Here is a 19,227-nt window from a genome sequence, read left to right as displayed (position 1 = left end):
CGCGCCCGACGAGGCCGCGGCAGGGGCGTGGGCGGGGTGGTGGGGTGCGGATGGTGTTGGGGGGCGGCGTGGGGGTGCGAGGGTTGGGGTCGGTGCAGCTGGGACCCCGAGGCCACCCCCGAAGAGGCGCACCGGCAGGCTCCCTTGCTGGAAGGCTGTCTCCCGTGGGGGCGAGAGGCGGGGCCGGCGGCGGCCACGCCCACCATCGTGAGACTAGTTGGACCCGGGGGCCGGACCGCGTCCTGGGCGTGGCTCAGGGACTCCATCCTGCCAGGGCCGCACGGGTGCTCCGGCCACGTCGGCCCCTTGGACACCCGGCCACAGGCCCTTGTGCGCATGCGTCCCAGAGTCCGGCAGCCTCGGGGAAGAGACCGTTATCGGTCGCCGCCCCTGGGCGCCGGACGGAGCCCCACCTGCCGAGCCGCTTGCGGAGGCCTGCGCTCACACCTCCAGCCTTTCCCTCGCAGCTGCCCCAGCGAGGCAGGGTCCGGGGGTGGCGAGGCGGAGTCCGGGGGAGGCGGGGCGGTCCCCAGAATCCTGAACCCGCCTCAGTCGGGGAAGGGGCCGGTCACGAGGTGTCTGTGCCCGGGGATAGAGGCCCCCGGGGCGCGCCGGGGGCGCTGAAGGCCCTAGGTGTGGGGATGGCCGACGAGGCTGTGCGGGAAGGGGAGGAACGATGGGAGAGAGAGGATGCCATCCTGGTGGTGGAGCTGGTCCTCGTGGGGGCTGACCTGAGGTTGGTGCTGCAACTGGCCGTGTTGGAGGGGGAGGACGGAGAGGACGAGGAGGACACGGAGGAGGACACGGAGGAGGTAGACGAGGCTGACACGGAGGAGGAAGATGAGGCTAGGGAGGTTGAGGAGTCGGAGGAGGAGGGGGAGGGGGATGGTGAGGGAGAGGAGGCGGAGGAGGAGGGGGAGGGGGAGGAGGAGGAGGAGGAGGCTGACAAGGCTGTGGAGGAAGAGGGCGACGAGGCTGTAGTGGCTGAGCAGGAGCAGGGGGAGGAGGAGGAGGATGTGGACAGGGAGGAGGAGGGGGAGCCTGAGCATGCTGAGAAGGAGGAGGCTGAGGAGGCTGAGGAGGCTGAGCAGGAGCCAAGGGCGGAGGAGAAGCCCGAGGAAGAGGAGGAGGTGGAGGGGCCTGAAGAGGCTGAGCAAGAGGAAGGGGAGGAACAGGCTGAGGAGCAGGCTGTTGTGGTAGAGGCTGAGGTGGAGGAGGCTAAGGAGGAGCATGTTGGAGAGGAGGTGGCTGAGGCAGAGGAGGCTGAGGAGTGCGAGGAGCCTGAGGAGGGAGAGGAGGCTCAAGAGGCTGAGGAGGAGGTTGAGCACGAGGACCAGAGGGAGGAGGGCCAGAAGGAGGAAGAAGGGGCGCAGGAGCTGCAGGAGAAGCGGAAAGGGGAAGAACAGCCACAGGGGCGGCGGGGTCCGATCCCGTCCCCGCTCGAGGCTCTAGAGGCCTTGCAGGCAGAGCTGGAGCCCAAGAATAAACAAGCCAGCAGGTCCTACTCTCGGCTCAGACTGAGCTATTGTCGGAGGCGGCAGCGTCACCTGGAACACCGAAGCGCCCTTATCCGGGGCATCCCTGGCTTCTGGGCCAAGGCTGTATCCTTGACGCTGTCATGGAGGAACCCGGATGTGGCCGGGCTAGAGCAAGAGGAACTGAAGGGAGGGGGCCGTTGTGTATCCAAATACATCGGTTGGAGAACCCCCCTCAACCCCAGCCACACCCCCGGCCGCGCCGCGGTGTGGGGGCCACGCTCATGCCCTGGTGATCCCGACAGCCTCAACATCCTCGTTCTGGGGGTGGGGTGGGGCCTGTGGGCCTCAGAGTGCTCTTGATGTGGGAAGAGGCACTGGAAGACCAGTGGGGGAGTAGGAGCAGAGGTCCAGCTCAGAATTAGGAATTAGGAGCCGCTGCAGGGCTTCTTCTCACAAAACAGCTGCAGGCAAAGCTCAGGTTCCCCTCGGGGTAACGCAGCAGGCCAGTGGCTGTGAGTGCCCACCTGCTCAGCCTGAGGCAGGAACGTGTGCTTGTCCGGAGATGAGCTAGTTGTGTCTGGCCGTCAGCACAGGAGGATGAGCTGGGGAGGGGGGTGTGGGGCGGGAGGGGTGGTCTCTGAGCATGCACAGCTTCCGGTGTGAGTGCCGAGATCTGCAGCATCCCCTGTGGGGACCCAGCGGGCCTTGACGCAGCCCGTGGGGAGGGAATGCAACCCGGGGAATCAGAGGGGAGGCAGTGCCCGGCCGCTGTCCAGACTTGCTCTTTTGTTGTAGCTCTTTCATCTCCAGCCCTCGGAGGGTCCTTGACTCACAGCAGTTTGTGAACCACCCCCAGATGTCAGCCGTGATCAGTAAGGAAGATGAAGGCCTCCTTGGCTACATGACGGATTTGAAGGTCTGGCGTGGCAGACTGAGACCGGGGCGGGGGACGGGAGTGGGGAGCGTGCCGAAGTGATCCATCTCTGAAGTCAGGACGGGGAGGTTCTGCTGGACAGAGATTTCACCCCCGTCTCCCCCACTCTGCCACCCGGCAGGTGGAGGATCTCAGGTTTCCCCGTGATTGCCGCCAGATCCTGCTCTTCTTTCGCAAGAACCCCTACTTCCGGAATGAAGTCGTTGTGAAGGAGTATGTCCTCAGCGCTGCTGGTAAGAGGCCGCCGCCTGGATGGGCGGCCACAGGGACAGGAGGGGGGTCGAACCCGATTCTTTACCCGGTGCCTTCTCACATCCTTGTCTTCCGGCAGGGTACGGGCCTTCTCATTCCACTCCCATCCAGTGGCACCAGGATTATGAACAGGAGGCCTACAGTCGCAGGGACCACAACACCAGTCTTAACTTCTTCAACTGGTTCTTTGACCCCAGCTTTGCCAGCTCTAGCAGGATAGCCGAGGTGGGGCCCTGTGACAAACAGCGGGAAGGACCCTGCTGGGCTCCCCGGCTGCTTGGGATGGGCCTCTGAGCCCTGCCCCGTTTCCCCTGCCAGATCATCATGGACGACCTGTGGCCCAACCCCCTGCATTACTACATGAGGAAGAAGGCCCCAGGAGAGGGAACCGAGAGGAGGACAGGTGAGGGACCCAGGGTGTGGATGCCGAAATGTGCGCCATGGGGCTGTGTGGAACCCCGGCTCCACCAATGGAGACCCTGAGGCTCAGAGGAACTCTCCAACGCAGGGACCCGGGTCAAAAGGGCATCACCGTCAGAGAGGGAGATTGGACAAGTGCAGTGCCAAACGGCTTCTGCCTGGGGAATCTTGAGGCAGGCGGGGCCAGGCAGCATCCATGAGCAGAGCTGGAGAGGCAAAGGCGGCTCGGCAGCTGCACTTGGGGGAATTGTCATTCCGGGGCCATGAGCCCCAACCTCAGGTCTCCTAGCATCGCCTTACACTTAGGCCCACCAAAGTTGCCTCCCGTCATGCTTGGCAGAGACGTGTGGGTATCCTGGCGCAAAGGCTCACCCCGCCGCCCCGTCACCTTTCTGTGTTGGTCTGGACACCACCGTTGAACCCTTCATTTCCATAGGCAGCTCCTTTCCTCACGCCCCCAGGCATGCGGAAAGCACTGGCCAGGGTGCACAGATTAGTTGAATACATGGGTGGAGGAAAGGTAAGGAGATCACAGTCAGCAGCAGGGAGTGGCATGGGAGAGGGACCGCCGTTCCCAGGGAGGGCCTTCAAACCCTGAAGCAACCTTACCTATGGCCCAGAGAAGGTACACAGGGGTCTCCTCCTGTGTGCGTGTGTGTCTGTCTGCGTCTCGGTGTGTCTGACCCTCCCAGGGAGCATCAAGAATTTGAGATGAATATGAGGGAGCATCGCACTTGACCGAAGCCAGTCCAGAAGCTTCAGATGCTCTGGCCAGTTCCTCTGCGCAGGAAGTAACCGAAGACTGGTGCGGGGGCGAAACATGGGGCAATTTGAGGCCCCAGGAGCCCTGGAAAAACATTGAAAGGTTGATAAACAAGGTCAAGTGTGCTTTGTGTGTGTGCACGCGCGTGTGCGCTGGCGCTCGGGTGTGCGCGCTCCCCTTTGGGGATGGGGGTCGGGGAAGGGCCTGAGCACATCGGCCTCATGTGGGTGTTTGACTTCTCTGCCTGGGCATTGCCGGCCCGTGGAATGGCTCGGCCTGTATGCTTGCCCAGAGGGCTAGGTCACACATGCGTGGGGACTGCATCCCAGGGGGCAGAGGTCCTTCCCCTGGAGGTGCGGGGGTGCTGGGCAGGGAGCGGAAATGAGACCAAGGCCCGCTCCCTGGGGCTCATCTCTTCCCTGGAGAAATGAGGACGTTCAAGGAAAGGGAGCGACGAGCCAGGGCCAATGTGTGTAGGACCCAGGTTCAGTGGATGGAGATGACAGTCGTCCAGGGATGCTCCCTGGTGGGTGACCTCAGACACATCCACTGCAAACGCCACGGGGGAGGCGGGGGGAGAACCCAAGGTTCATTACTCAGTTGAGCGGGCGCTGGAGCTCTTCCTGGGCCTAGGAATGCACACAGGCTCTTGCTGACACGGTCAGCCTCTCAGAAGCAGCAACGATGATAGTGAGTGTGGGTCAGGCCTGATGGTGGGACGCTGGGAGAGGGGACAGAGTGAGGTGGGAAGGTAGGAAGGATGGCACTCTCAGTCGGGCACAGGAGCCAGGGCGAGCGTCTAATCTGTGGGGAAAGACACGCATACACACACACACACGCACAGATGCACACTCAGGGGCACAATCACTCACCCCCCATACAGACACACTCTTTCAGGCACTCCCACACACTGACACCCACACTCACTCTCACTCACCGCCCCACCCACACTCCTTCACTGACCCACATCCCCTGACATCCGCCCACTCGGTCCCTCACTCAGGCACACACTCACTCAGCCCCCTCCCCCACAGACTCCTTCACTCACATGTCCTGACACTCACACTCTGACGCACCCATGCTCCCCCAGAAGCCCTAGGCCCCTGTTTCCCTAGGGCCCTCGTTTGGGGTCCGCCAGAGTGCAGACAGTCCGAGGGGAGGGGCGGGGGTAGCACGATTGGTAAGTTCAAGGGACGGGCCAATCACCCGTGTGCTCTCTGTCCCATGATGACTCTGGGGCTGATATCCCTTAGCCTTCTGTGCGTAGGTCCATGGAAAGACCTGGAGCATACAGAGCAGCTGTCTAACGCCACACCCAGGAGGCGGTGAGGTGAGCCACTGGGGTGGTCTTCCCCCAAGCGGACGTCTGCTTTCCTGAGATGCCTCTGCCTGGGGAAGCTGGCAGACGACCGAGTCCGCTGCCAGTAGAGTGGGGAGATGTGAGCGTTTGCCCCACGAGGCTCTTCTCCATCCCCAGCTAAAGTGGCTGCAAGGACAGCAGCCCTGAGGGTGACGGACGATACTAACATTCCTGCCCCCCACCGCGCCACACCCTGTGAAGCTCCCCGCTCCACAACTTCCGTGAAGTACGGCGGCTCTTTCCCAGAGGAGGGTTTGGCAGTCAAACAGCACGGATGCTGCTTGTCCCTTTCAGTATGCAGGACAGATCGCCTATCCAGCGTCAGGTTGTGGATTTGATGATCTGTAGGACCTAGCCTTGCCCCTTCCAGGGTGGGAAGAGGCGCCTGAGGCTCTAGGAGGGAAGGCTTGGCTCTCTCAGACTGCGGGGAGACTGGCCTTCTCAGCTTCTTGGTCTGTAAATGCCGGGGTACCCGCCAGCTGGCCATTGGCTCCGCTTGTGCAGGTCAGATGAAAGTGTGACCTCAGAATCCGCAGCGGGACCAGGATAGCTCCCATGTTGGCGCACGGTCTGAGGGTTGTCCTAGGCTGGGCCGTTTTGGTGGACCGCAGGGTGTTCCTCTACACTTGTGCGGTTTGCTCGGGTGTTGCTGAGGACATAAAGATTGGGGGGAGAGTTGGGCATAGGGGCCCCCACCTCTCAGCATCTCTGGCCAGCGCTCGGGCAACGGCGTGACGTTGAGGCCCAGCCCGGAGAGAAGGGTCAGGCGGGGGTGGGGGGCGGACGCTTTGGGAGATCAGGGAGCCCCAGATGTCAGGAGTCAATTGGATGCTGAGGGCGTCAGGGCCAGGGTCCCCAACAGGAAAGCGGGGAGCCGGGACAGCTCAGACAAAACTGTGCTGGCGTCCCGTTTGACCGCTTGGATAAGACCATGAGAGCATCCTGTCTAGCAGGCTCTGCAGGGGTGACCTTTCCAGCACGACCCAAAACCAAGCCACTAACCATGACACATCCGTCGCTGTCACGAGCTGAGGCACTTAGTCTCGAGATGTCGGCCCACAAGACCCATCATCACGGTAGACGGGGGCGTGATCCAAGCCCTGATTGGCAACACTTTGGCAACAAATCCACAGGCGGTCCACACTCAAGGTCCTGGAAAGAGCTTATAAGAAACCCTAAGTCTGAACGGGAACCCAGCAGCCTTCTCAGGGACTTTTGTACTCTGGCTCAATAAACTTTCCCTGCTGCCCAGTGCTCTTCGTCTGGTCTACCTCTTCCTTCCTCGAAGCAGCGCGGCCAAGACCCCGGGCACTAAGGGAACAAAACTCCTGTAACCCAGAGTGCAGTCTGATCGGAGAGGACCGCCTCAGGAATTCATGAGCGTTCTGGCTCCATGGTTCTGAAGCACGTTCTTCAGTCCCTGGCCTCTCTGGGTCTTCGAGTTCTTCTCTGCGTAAAGGGTGGATCGCGGGCGTCCCACTTTGCCCGTGTTTCTGTGTCTTCCTGAGCGTGCCTTGCCTTGGTGTGTCTTGGCCTGGCTCTGCCCGTGCCGTCATGTCTCGGTTCTCGCATCCACGCCTGAGCCCCGGACGGGCACACCTGCGCCCCCATAAGTGCCTTGGGCTTTGCGAGTCTCGCTGCTTTGCTCCAGCTGCCGGGCTGTTGACCTGACTTGCGTCTGTTGTGAGAGTTCCTGTCTCTGAGTCTGTCTGCCTGTGGATTGGACCCCGTTCCTTCCATTTCGGGATCGGAATCCTGGCCTCCTCAAAACGGGCAGGAGGGGTGGGGGTGCGGGTGGTGCTTTACTAATCACTGGTGAGCCCTGTGTAGTCCTTTGCTGCCCGTACCGTATTGGGCGCTGTGACACCTCCTTCAGTACAGATGAGCAGCCACACACCGAACCACCAGTCAGCGAGCGGCAGGGATCAGAGTGGCCTCGCTTAGGGCGTAAGGTCACTCTTACTCCGTCCTCCCTCTTCCAACTGCTCTCTGGCCTCGGGCCTAAAAGGTCAGTCTCTTGCACGGAGCATAGACTTGGGCAGCTTTTCAAAGGCAGAACGTTCTGCTGTTGTGCACATTGAGTGGGTTGCTGCCTACCCTCTTTACTGACCAGGGCAGATTGGCGTCCGCTGATGCACTACTTGGTTTCTGCGTACCCCGCGACATTTCCCATCCTCAATGCCTCCGTTACTTCCTCCTCTGGTGTCTCATTCATGTTTTAGGTACATGTGAACACTGACATCTTTGACACCGCAGGATGGAGCTCTGCTCGGCCTAGGAGAAGTTTGAGTTGCAGTGTGTGTGAGGGAGGTACGCAGGGTCGCGTCAGGGACGTGCGGGTGTCCGTCACGTCCACGGGGTCCTTCCTGCCCCCTTCGTTCTGAAATCTCTCTGCAAACGCTTGGCTTATCCACACGCTAGGGACACAGCCAAGTACGGTTTCCTGCAGGCCTCGGGCACCTTGGGTCTGCAGAACTCCTGCGCCTGGCCGACCTGAGTCTTCATACCCTCGGGCCGACACCTCCCCCTTGTGCCCTCCCCACAGCCCTCCCCCACCCTGTTCACCACGTAACCTCAACTTTCCCCTCTGGTTGCTTGCACACCTCGGACTTAACTTTCAGCTTCCGCATTCATGGGTGGTTCCATCCAGTAGGCCCCCTTCTGGGGCTGGCTTCTTTCACTTTAGCACAGTGCTTTACCGCATCTACGTTGAACGCACCTTTTCGGTGCTCCCCCCTCTCACATTGCAGCAAACACCTTAGCCGGGGGGGGCCCAGGTCGGCCAATAATACGGACTTGGTTGGCGTAAGGCACGAGGGGCCTGCTCCCGGCTGTTTGTCATGACTCCACGGAAGGGCATCAAACAGCATACAAGATACAGCTCTGTGCGTGCTCAGCTGAGGAATGCAGACGGATGCCTGCTTGGACGGATTTGTCTTTGGGGCCAGATAGGCAGCCCAGAGTACTTCCATACTCAAATCCTGCTCTGGTGTTTGTTTTGCATGTACTCTACGGGGTGCCTTATTTCAGGCCAGCAGCTTGACTTAATGGACACACGGACGCGCTTCATTTCGGCAGGCCGGACTCTCCTTAGCATAGAGCCCCGCCTCCCACCTCCATCCCGGCCCCACCCCTCCGGACCCACGGGCTCATCCTCCCACTCCTTCTCCTTTTGTCTTGTGAACATTTTCTGGGTCATTGGTGCCGAACATCGCCTGCACGTTACAGTAGTTTATCTCTGAACCTGTCGAACGTATCACGTACCGTGTTCTGGCCTCCGTGCATCTGTAGGGGAAGCTGGCTCTTCCTCTCCCTGAGGCTCCCTGGTGTGTGATCGGTCAGTCCCAACTCTGTAGGCTGCCAAGAGACATGTCGCTGCCTCGCTGGTCCACTGGCCTGGGCATCTCTTGGGAGCGTGCCTTCCGCTAGGAGCGCACCGGGCTCCTTGGATGTGCAGAGTGAGTATTGTGGGCCAATGTGCAAAGCCCTGTCACCTTAGGTCTTCGTGCAACTGCTGCGTGACTAACTCCCTCCCACCTGACTCTGGCGTTCCCGACTCGTGCCTGCCGGTGGTGGGCATGAGGGTTTCCCGCAGACCTCTGAGAAGCCTTCACTTCATTGCTTTGGGGCTTTGCCTCTCCATCTCACCCCGCATGACCTCGTGGGATCTGTCTGCAGGTCCACAGGTGCCTTCAGATCTCCTCTTGACGTCCAGGGAGGAATGTTTCCTTTCAGGCTGTAGGCTTTGCACTGTACAGAATTCAGCCTCCCTCCCTGCCTCCGGCCGTCCTCGCTTCCTCCCTCTCTCCCCCCCCTCCCTCCCTGTCCCCATGCCTCCCTCCTCCTCTGCCCTCCTCTCTCCCTTGCACCCCCTCCTCTCACTCCCTGTTCCTCTCCCTGGGCCCACCCTCTCTCCTCCTCTCCTTCTCCGCGCTGCTCTGTGTTGTTATCCGTGCAGGGTCCCCCGTTTGCGTCGATGCCACGGCCCGCGTGCAAGGTCGAACAGGGGTGAGGGTAAGAGAATGAAACATAAAAGTATGGGAACAGGAGGGTTGCCCACGGTGATGCCGCGAGCAACAACAACTTTATTCTTACTTACACACTTTTTATAAGTTCAGGTTAGATAACAGTAGGACATAAACAAATTCCACAGTTTTCTCCCTGCCCTCTCCTGGCTCCGTCTCAAGTTTTTGGTCCAAGGCCAGGTTCCTCAAGGACATAGTCTCCTCCCATCCTTCAAAGGGCCTGGATAGGATGCAAAGGCAGTTTGCCATGCTAAATGATGTTGCAGAAGATGTTCATATTGGTTTTTGGTTAGCATTGGCAATATGATATAATTAGGTTCCCTTCCGAACAGTTGTATTGTTCGGGTCCTGCCCTTACATACTAATATGGCAATTAAGTCAGATGTCAAATTTATCACATGAAGCTGATGAAGGGCAAGATGCAGCCATTCTAAAGGGCCATGAGGCTGCCAAATAACGGCCATTGGCAATTGTCCGGGGAGTAAAAGTATTAAGTACAATGGTAAATTGATGTCCACTCTAGTTATCTGAGCATTGGAGATCTGAGAATTGACTAGCTCTAAGGCTTGTTGGGCTGCAGGTGTTAAGGTACGAGGTGAAGATGGATCAGCATCACCTTTTAAGATATCAAACAAGGGGGTCAATTGTTCTGTAGTTAGATTTAAAGCGGGTCTAATCCAAGTTATGTCTCCCATCAGTTTTTGAAAATCATTCAAGGTCACTAGGGACTGGGTTCGTATTTGAACCTTCTGAGGTTTAATAGTTTGGTTTTCTATTATATGCCCCAGATATTCAAAAGGGGCCGTACGTTGTATTTTGTCAGGGGAGAGGACCAGATTATATTGTTCCAAACATTGTAGGAGATGACGGAAGGCGGCAGTCAGCATACGCTCGGTTTCTGCAGCCAAAAGAATATCATCCATGTAGTGGATGCAGTAAACTTGAGGGAAATTTTTCCGTAAGGGTGCAAGAGCCCTGCTCACATACTCTTGGCAAAGAGTTGGGCTGTTTGCCATGCCTTGAGGCAGGACTTTCCATTGATATCTTTCATAGGGGGCTTGTAAATTTGTGGAGGGTACCGAGAAGGCAAACTTCTCACAGTCATCAGCAGCTAGAGGAATGGTAAAGAAGCAATCTTTCAAATCCGCCACCAACAAATGGTAATTTAAAGGGATAGCAGAAGGGGCAGGAAGACCGGGCTGTAATGCCCCCATGGGTTTCATTACAAGATTTACAGCTCTTAGATCCTGTAGCAGGCGCCATTCACCTGATTTTTTCTTTATTACAAAAATGGGTGTGTTCCATGGGCTACAAGATGGTTCCAAATGACCAAGAGAAAGTTGCTCAGTTATGAGTTTTCGGGCGGCCTTTTGTTTCTCCTCAGGTAAGGGCCATTGATCTACCCAAACTGGCCGGGTGGTGGTCCATTCTATCGGTAGGGCATGAGGTCGGATCAATGACCCTGGGAAAAACCCAGGCCCGTTCTATCATATTTGGGGACATAGCAAAGAGGCTCAACATTACCTTGAAGCTCCTTGCCAAGCCCTTTTCCTGGTTTGTAGCCCATGTTACACATAATATTTTTCACAACCTGATTTTGGAACACCTGTGGGATATTGGTGGTCTCCAAGGTTAGCCCCATTTCTGAGAGTATATCTCGCCCCCATAAATTGAGATCTATGTCAAGAACAAAAGGTTGGAAAGTTCCCGACAGACCATCATCAGATTTCCAAATAAGATGATTGGAGCTTATCTTGGGTGTTGAGGCCAATCCTACTCCCCTTATAGGGGTGATGGCGTCCTGCAAGGGCCAGGAGGAAGGCCATTGTTTCTGAGTCAATACAGAGACATCGGCCCCCGTGTCTATGAGTCCCTGGAAAATCTTACCATTGACAGACAGAGTTAATAGGGGTTTATCTTTTGTAATCTTTTGTAACCAATAGGCATCAGTTGACCCAAAGCCTTTAGATCCTCGCTTAGCTTTCAATGATGGATTATCTGTGTCCAAACGGGGAAGTAATATCAATTGGGCAATGGGCACACTAGGTTGCAAAGTTATAGTGCCTTGTTGTAAGCTAACCATTATTTTAATTTCCCCAGTGTAATCTTCATCAATGACTCCTGGATATACTATTAAGCCTTTAAGGGTCCAACTAGACCTACTCAATAGTAAGCCCCATGTGTTTGGGGGGAGAGGTCCCCATATTCCTGTACTTATTGGTTGAGGGGGCATGCCAGCTTCTAAATAAACAGAACTATTTGGGGCCAGATCTAATCCTGCACTGGCTGGGGTGCCTCGGTGAAGGGATTCAATCCCAGGGAGGTCGGCCGTGTTGGCTCTGACCTCAGAGATGAGGGAGAGAGCATTGCCGCTATTGTTTGGTGGGGCTGCGGGAAGCCCCGTTGGGAGTTTCCCTGCTGCAGGGGGCGGCCAAAGCGGTCAGTTTTTGATCGACACTCATTGGCCCAGTGCCGTCCCCGCATACACCTGGGACATACAGAAGGTGGCTGTGGCTTATTAGGGGGGTTCCCCGAGGGAAAGTTGAAAGATGGGGCTTGCCTTGAGCCCTTAGGGCACTCATTACGAAAGTGTCCAAGTTCCCCGCATAGAAAGCAGGGCATGCGAGCTTTAGAATTCATTGGGGACTTTCCCTTTTGTTTTTTAAGAAGTTGTGTATGCAGCTGCTGCGGAGGAATTCCTCGAAGGGCTGCTGCCAAGGTCACTCCTTGTACATAACTGGGACCAATGTCTGCACACAGCCGCAAAAAATCCTCAAGGGTGCCCGTGGACTTCCAAGGCCTTATGGCCGCTTGGCATGCTGAATTGGCATTCTCAAAGGCTAGCTGCTTCACTATAATAGTTCCTGCCTCTCCGTCCACAACAATCCTACTCACGGCTTGTAAAAGCCGTGAAACAAAATCTTGATAGCGTTCATCGGGCCCCTGTCTTATTTTAGATAATTCCTCTGTCCTTGTGCCAGTGGTCGGTAACTTTTTCCATGCAGTCAAAACAGCCTCATTGATTTGAACATAAGCAATCTCAGGGAAATGTATTTGGTTACCCACTTCATAATAAGCTCCAGTACCAGCCAACATCTCATATGTGACAGGGATTTGGGTCCTTTTGTTATAGATAGCCAGATTGTTACACTTTTCCTCGAATTCGGCCTTCCACAACAAATAATCTCCCCCACTAAGGCAAGCCCGGGCAACAACCTTCCAATCTCCCGGGCAAAGAGCTTCTCTGGTAAGGTTCTCCATCATAGATAGGGTAAAGGGAGCAGTAGCCCCGTACTGACTACAGGCAGCCTTTAAGTCTTTTAACATTTTAAAATTTAGGGCAGTATAAGTCCGTTGGCCTCCCTGTAAGGTTACTGGGTAGGCATTAAATTCTCCCACGTCTTCTCCTGCCTGCTGCGCTGTTAGTAAAGTCCTCTGCAAAGGGCTAATGCCGGACACAGGGGACTTGGCAGCGCTCTGCTGATTGGTCATAATGGGAAAAGCCTGCAGCATGCTAGTTTGAGTACACTTAGTCACAGAATTGATCCCCTGCCCAGAGGCTGTGACTGCAGGCAGGACCGATTTCAATGATGTGGGCATAGTCAGAATGGGGTCATCATCAAGATAAACATCATCGTCGCCAAATTCATCCCCACCACTCTGAGCCTTAGGGGCTTTCCCCGCCAAGGGCATAGGCGGTGGTGGAGGAGGGAAAGGATCCTGGGTGGGTAAGTTGACATCATCGCCCAGGATCTCAAAAGAGGATACCCCAGTGGGAGTCAGGGGTACTTTAATAGGATCTTTTTCCTCATCTTCAACCCATGATTTTAAAGATATCAGCTCAATTTTTTGTTGTGGCTCCAGGATTTCACAAATATGAGACCAGAGGCCCATTGTATTGGGCGGCAAGGCACCGGAGCCCCGCAACTTTATTTGATTTTTCATCTCTTGGCCCACCCGTCTCCAATCCTCTGGGTTTGCTGTTCCTTCTAGTGGGAACCAAGGGCACAAATCTTTTATGTTCCTGAAAAATTCCTGCAGTGTGGAGGAAGACACCTTATGCCCTCTCTCTGCCAATAAAATCTGCAGGGTCCGCAGAAAATATGCATGACTAGCGGACTGACTTTGTCCCATAATTTCTTACTCCTGTCGTGCCGGTTAAACGACCGGTTCTCTTACCTGAATGCTTGCGACGTCAGTGTCCAGGATCCTCTTTCCTGTGCTCAGGTCCCTGTTCGGGCGCCACTTGCCACGGCCCGCGTGCAAGGTCGAACAGGGGTGAGGGTAAGAGAATGAAACATAAAAGTATGGGAACAGGAGGGTTGCCCACGGGGATGCCGCGAGCAACAACAACTTTATTCTTACTTACACACTTTTTATAAGTTCAGGTTAGATAACAGTAGGACATAAACAAGTTCCACAGTTTTCTCCCTGCCCTCTCCTGGCTCCGTCTCAAGTTTTTGGTCCAAGGCCAGGTTCCTCAAGGACATAGTCTCCTCCCATCCTTCAAAGGGCCTGGTGCGCTATTTTTCAGGGCTTATCAATAACACTGTGGTTTTCTTGGCCTATATACAACTCAAGCTAGCCAGTACAACATGTTTTTGTATGGGGGCAGTCAGGTGGCCATGGTTCAAAGGGATCAGGGAGCCTTTGCTCTACCCGATTAACCCCTTTGTTGCTCATGGCTCCCGACACGTCGACAACTAGAGTTTGAAACGGTGACGCGCTACCGCCCAGAACCGGGCACTTCACCCCAAGGGGGCTCCTCCGGCCTCTTTCCGGTCAAATAGCCCCTCCTGCCACGGGCGGGCCGACTCATTTCTCTTATGGACGGGAGGCCCTCCCACGGTGCAACACCAACACCCTTAGCCTTGCCATCACCCACTGGGCCTTCCTCCAACCTCATGCATCGTACACATTCCAGAATGCCTCCCTGCAGCGGACCGGCATGAGGTGTGGGACTGTCACCAAGGACATGCTGAGTACCGGAGAAAGGGCAGGTTGTGCTGCAAGTACTCACTTTGCCATCTGCTCCCTGGGTGGCACTCCACTGAGTGAGAGACAGACCATGGAAGAACTTGCAGCAGAGCTGGGGCAGCCAAGACAGCCACAGCTCCTCAGCAGGGCGATTTAAAGCAGGCTCTGTGGACCATTATGCTGGAGCTCGGACATCCCTGGCAGTTAGGGTGAGGCGGGAAGGCAGACACAGGGAAAGGGAGCGCAGAAGTCAGACAAGGAGGGAGAAAGCAAAGATGAAGGGCCCAGCAGAGGAAAGTATGATAGGAGCGAGAACTACCAGTGGCTTTAACGAAAGAACACACCCAGAGTTACTCTTTAGGCTTCGTGGGCGGCCCATTAGCATGCCACCGAGTCCCAATCGCGGACCTCACCGGGGCTGTGCCGGTGGTTGTGTAAGCACAGAGGTGACCTCGGACCTTGGCTCCTTGTTAATTTCAGGCCAAATAACTGTGTGTGTTTCCTCTCTTTGTAGGAGAGGCAGGCCGTTGGGGCGGGGAGGTCCCTGCGTTCGTGATCCTGCTGGGCAGCCTCCTGACTCCCTCGCGCACCGGTCGGGGAAACGGGGGAGTGCCATGTGGACAGCCATGTGGCGGTGGTTGGAGCACCGGCTGATGACTTCAGGGCTTCGCCCCGGCGTGACTAAGAAGGGGCCGGGTGAGGTTTCCGGGCGGCGGGCAGTCACCCTATTGAGCCGCTGGGTTTGAATTCCCCGGTGCCAGTAGCGTGTTCCCAGGGGAACTGATGAGAAGGTGAACACGAGGTTTGTGATAGCAGGGACCTCCCAGGAATGGCCTGGGAGGTGTGAGTGAAGAAAATGGGCAGGGACCCGTCACGGACGCCAAAGCTGAGCAGATGCACTTGCGCACCGGCTCCCACGGGGGCGAGGGGCGGGGCCAGGTGCTGCCACGCCCACCGCAGTGCATCTGGTGGGTTCCCGGGGCCGGTGAGCGTCCTGGGCGTGAGGCCGGGGTTCCTTCCCGCGAAGGCCACATGCGCCCCCCCGCCCCGCCACCCAGACGCCACCGGTCCCCAAGGCTTTGTGCGCATGCGTTCCCCAGGCCCGAGGCCTCTGCTAGGTACGGGCCTCCAGCCGTGGGCGCCAGAGCTCCACCTGCCGGCCGCTTGTGGGAGCCGCGTGCTCGCCCCTCCAGCTCCTTCCCTCGGTGGCTGCGGTGGTTCGGTCCAGGGCCCCATGGAGAGCGAGGCGGGGTCCGGGGATGCCGGGGCTGCCCCGGCATCCTTGGACCAGCTTAGTCCGCTGCCGCTGAGGGGGTCGTGGGGAGGAGGGGGCCCGTGGGGAGGCAGATGCCTGGAGCGAGGCTGGGGTGCCAGAGGCCCTGGGGCGGGGGGCATGGCGGCAGAGGCTGTGCGGGAGGCTGAGAACCGGCACCGCAGAGGCGAGGCCGGCCCGGGGGAGAATTTGGTGGCCCTGGGGGAGGATATCATGGCGGCGGTGGGGGTCGTGGCGGTGGAAGACGAGGAGGTGGCACAAGCAGAGCAGGACGAGAAGCTGCAGGAGCTGCGGCAGAAGGGCCAGTGCTGGGTCCCGATCAAGCCGGGGGCCCCACTGGCCGCGCTGGAGGTTGTTCAGTTAGCGCTGAGCTCTGTGGATGCCCAAGCTACAGGGGCCTACTTGCGGCCCAAGCGCAGGATGAATCAGAAGCGGAGTTCTCACCTGGCTCGCCGGAGGGCCATCATATCCAGTGCATCCCAGGCCGTATCCTGCCTCCGGCTGGTGGGGCTCGGCTGCTGTGGAGGATCACCGAGACGAGGGCAGCAGCATAGCCACGGCCACGGCCATGAGCGCTGGGGGAAGGGCTCTTCGCCCCCTTCCCTGGTGGGAGTGGGCCCACGATCCCTACAATGCACAGCAGAGGAAGCCGGGGCGTGGCAGGGTTGAGAACGCTGGGGCTGCGCCCTCTCCAGACCCTGTCGGTGCAGAAGCTGCGGGCGGAAGCTTTGGGGCTGCAGCACACTCCCAACAGCCTTGCAGGGTTCAGGGAACACGGGTCAACACGCTTCGACAAGTAGTGTAGCACGAAGCCCGCTTGGCTCAGAGTAGATATTGGAAGGAAACGTTTGCATGGGGCAGACGGAGAGGCTGCCCTCCCCCCTTCCCTGTCCTTCAGAGCCTGCGTGGTTTTCCAAATTTCCAAAGTTCAGGGCTGACCCACAATGTCGTCCACTCTCGGGTTGCCAAGCCAGTCAGCCGGCCGCCTCGCTTCGGCCGACCGCGGGAACCCAGACACGGCGCTGCCGGGGTGCTGCAAACTCTGTCTCCACAGGCCCCACACAGCCAGGCCGGGACCCCAGGCCCAGGCGCCTACCCGCACCTTTCCTCCCTGCCTGTCGCTCCCTCTCTGTGTCCTCGCCCACCCTCTCCCCCTGTCCTCTCTGCCCTCCCTCCTTGTCCCTTCCTCCCGGTGTGCGGTCTCTCTGTCCCTCTCTCTCTTTTCCTTTCCCCCTGCCCCCACCTACCGCTTTCCCTCCCTCACTCGCTGACTATGCCAGGACCACCCTTTGGGCCGTGGGTGCGCAGCCATGCTCCAGGTGACACGAGCGCCCCCCTCCTGGGCACAGGAGGCCCCTCAAAGTCACGGGGCTTCAGGCAAACACACAAGCAATCCCGGCCGTGACAGTGGGACGGGGCACACCCAGCCGTCCAAAGCAGTGACTGCCTGCAGGCCACACGCACAGGCCAGGGGGACGTGGGAACAGAGAGCAGTCAGGCCCTCGGCCTTGCCCTGTCGCGGGCAGGCAGCCTCAGAGGTGCTGGAAGCCAAGGGACTACCCAGGGTGAAGCAGGTGGGAAGAAATTGCAGGTGCTGACGAGGTTGGGAGGGCGGCAGTGCTTGGCGTTTCTGCACTTTTGCAACTTCCGTCGCTTCCTCTCGGCCGGGAAGGTCCGGGGGGCTCCTGCCTCTCTTTCCGTAGCACGTGCCGGCGAGGCTCCTTGACCCAAGGCAGATCCTGAAACACCCCAAGATATCGGCCGTGATGGGTGACCAGGACAGAGACGTGCTCAGCTACATGACCAATTTGGAGGTCAGTCCTGGGAGACGGAGGCTGGGGGAGGACCGGTGGGCGTGGGGTTTGAGCAGGAGGGGGCCGGGCAACGTGGTTCAGTGCCGCAGCCAGGCAAACAGCTCGGGGCACCTAGAAGACACGTTCCCCCTTCCCGTCCTCTTTCTTCGGCGGGGCAGGTGGAGGTACTGGGCCATCCCAAATACCGCTTCAGTTTGATGTTTTCCATTGGAAGCAACCCCTACTTCCAGAACAAAGTGATCATTAGGGTGTATCGCCTTAGCATTGCCGGTGGGAGTGAGCTTGAGCTTCGAGGATGTTCGGGGCGGGCGGGGGGGAGCACTTGGGAACGGGAGGGGAGGTGCGTGAGCTCTCCAGCATGGGGTGGACCAGGCCCAGGAGGGAGACCGGCTGGGAGGTTGAGAGGAAGAGAAGGCGAGAGGGCGTGGGTCCTAGGCCGTGGAGAGCCTCTCCTGAATTTTCCCTTCCTGCAGGATATAGGGCGTGTCGTTCCACACCTGTCCAGTGTTTTGGGACTATGAACATGGATCTGCCTGCCACAGGCACGACACCACCAGCCTTAACTTCTTCAACTGGTTGTGTGACCCCAGCGTCCCAGGTTCTAACAGGATCGCCGAGGTGGGGCCCCTGGCGGCCTTCGTCGGCCGGGCTGATGCCCGAGCCCCGGCTGCTTGGAACGGGGTCCAGGGCCTGTGCTCAGCTGGCCTGTTTCGCCTACCAGGTCGTCATCGAAGACCTGTGGCCCAATCCTCTGCTGTACTACCCGAGTTAGGAAGGCATCCGAAGGGAATGAACTGCGAGGAGTGCCTGTCGGTGAGAAGCCAGGGCTGCTGGGTCCTGACTTGTGTGTGTGGAAGTTGCCGTGGGACAGGCAGATTAGTGGTGGGGAAACTGAGGCTCAGAGGAGACAGGGCCCCAGCTCACCCAGGGAGCGGGTAGCAGGGTGAGAAGTGAACCTAGGGGAACTCAGCACACATCCAGGTGGGTGCGTCCATGCGGGCAAGTTCAGGCCCCCCATGCTGGCAGCCGCAACGTCCCAGGTCACACGGGAGAAGCAAGGTTTCTCCACCCCGTTATTCTGAACTGACACCTGTGTGCATCAGCCCCTTTCTCAGGACCCCGGCCTCTCGTTCAGTTGGGGATGTTCTGCCAGTCTTTTTGATTGGAGCTCCTTTTCCCAGCCCGCTCCTTGCCGAAATTCCCCCACTTCGCTCCATGTTCCGGACCCCCCCGTGGCTTCCCACGGCCTCATGGCCATTCTTGGGAATGGCACTGGGCCATGGGCTGGAGGCTCCTGAGTCTCTAGGTGAGGAGGAACAGGATCTCACGAGGACAGAGGACACCCTCATCCCGCCTTGGCTATCCTTGGCATTATGCAATTTCACGAATCCCTAACGTGTGTGTGTGTGTGTGTGTGTGTGTGTGTGCATGCGCGCGCGCGCGCATGCGCCCAGGTCACAGTAGCTGTGTGGACGTGGACCACACAGAGATCAGAGTCTGACCAACCAGAAGATGTCAAGGAGATATTCACCACTGTGAACGATGGGAGGATGAGTTAGGTGGTGCTTTGCCTGCACAGGACAGAAATGGGGGAAAGGATCACGTGTGGCAGCTCTGGAGAGTATCCAGCACGTATCTGAACAGATGGCGAGAGACATAAGTTAAGAAGGGCTGTGCATCTGTGTGTGGGTTTGTCCTTGGAGCCAGGACAGGGCGAGGAGGCTATCTGCCTCATGAGACCCTCCAACCCCCGCCGTGTGGAATTGCCTATGTGGCGGTGATGTTCAGCATGGGCACAGGGCAGGCCAGGGCATGGCATGAGGACATCCGAGGCAGGCTCAAGAGGAGGGCGGAAAAGGCAGACGTCTGTTCATTAGTGTCTGATACTTCAGGGCAGGGCACACAGGTGGGGAATTGTCCTGGAGAGCAGG

At 58.0% G+C, this 19,227-nt stretch overlaps 1 protein-coding gene across 1 annotated transcript; it reads left to right on the top strand.

Annotated features, from left to right (window-relative positions):
* Nucleotides 1–336: 336 nt before the first annotated feature.
* Nucleotides 337–5,176, top strand: LOC148161649 (testis-specific Y-encoded protein 3-like). The gene is made up of 7 exons (XM_088020679.1): nt 337–567; nt 1,245–1,601; nt 2,317–2,394; nt 2,534–2,645; nt 2,744–2,889; nt 2,983–3,067; nt 5,115–5,176. Exons 1-7 carry the CDS (start codon nt 337–339, stop codon nt 5,174–5,176), a joined length of 1,071 nt encoding a protein of 356 aa, XP_087876805.1.
* The last annotated feature ends 14,051 nt before the right edge of the window (nt 5,177–19,227 follow it).

This window comes from Eumetopias jubatus, unplaced genomic scaffold (assembly GCF_037043125.1).
Source record: "Eumetopias jubatus isolate StellerSeaLion01/CBP00866 unplaced genomic scaffold, mEumJub1_p1.0 scaffold_105, whole genome shotgun sequence".
Taxonomy (NCBI): domain Eukaryota; kingdom Metazoa; phylum Chordata; class Mammalia; order Carnivora; family Otariidae; genus Eumetopias; species Eumetopias jubatus.
The sequence above is the reverse complement of the archived record's forward strand: the minus strand, read 5'-3'. Positions and strand labels throughout refer to the sequence as shown.

What these genes read in the sequence shown, in the direction of transcription:
- LOC148161649 (XM_088020679.1), top strand. Translation starts at nt 337, where the DNA reads ATGCGTCCCAGAGTCCGGCAGCCTCGGGGAAGAGACCGTTATCGGTCG. An exon ending in GTATGTCCTCAGCGCTGCTG is followed by an intron (nt 2,646 to 2,743) that starts GTAAGAGGCCGC and finishes GTCTTCCGGCAG; the next exon opens with GGTACGGGCCTTCTCATTCC. An exon ending in GCTCTAGCAGGATAGCCGAG is followed by an intron (nt 2,890 to 2,982) that starts GTGGGGCCCTGT and finishes TTCCCCTGCCAG; the next exon opens with ATCATCATGGACGACCTGTG.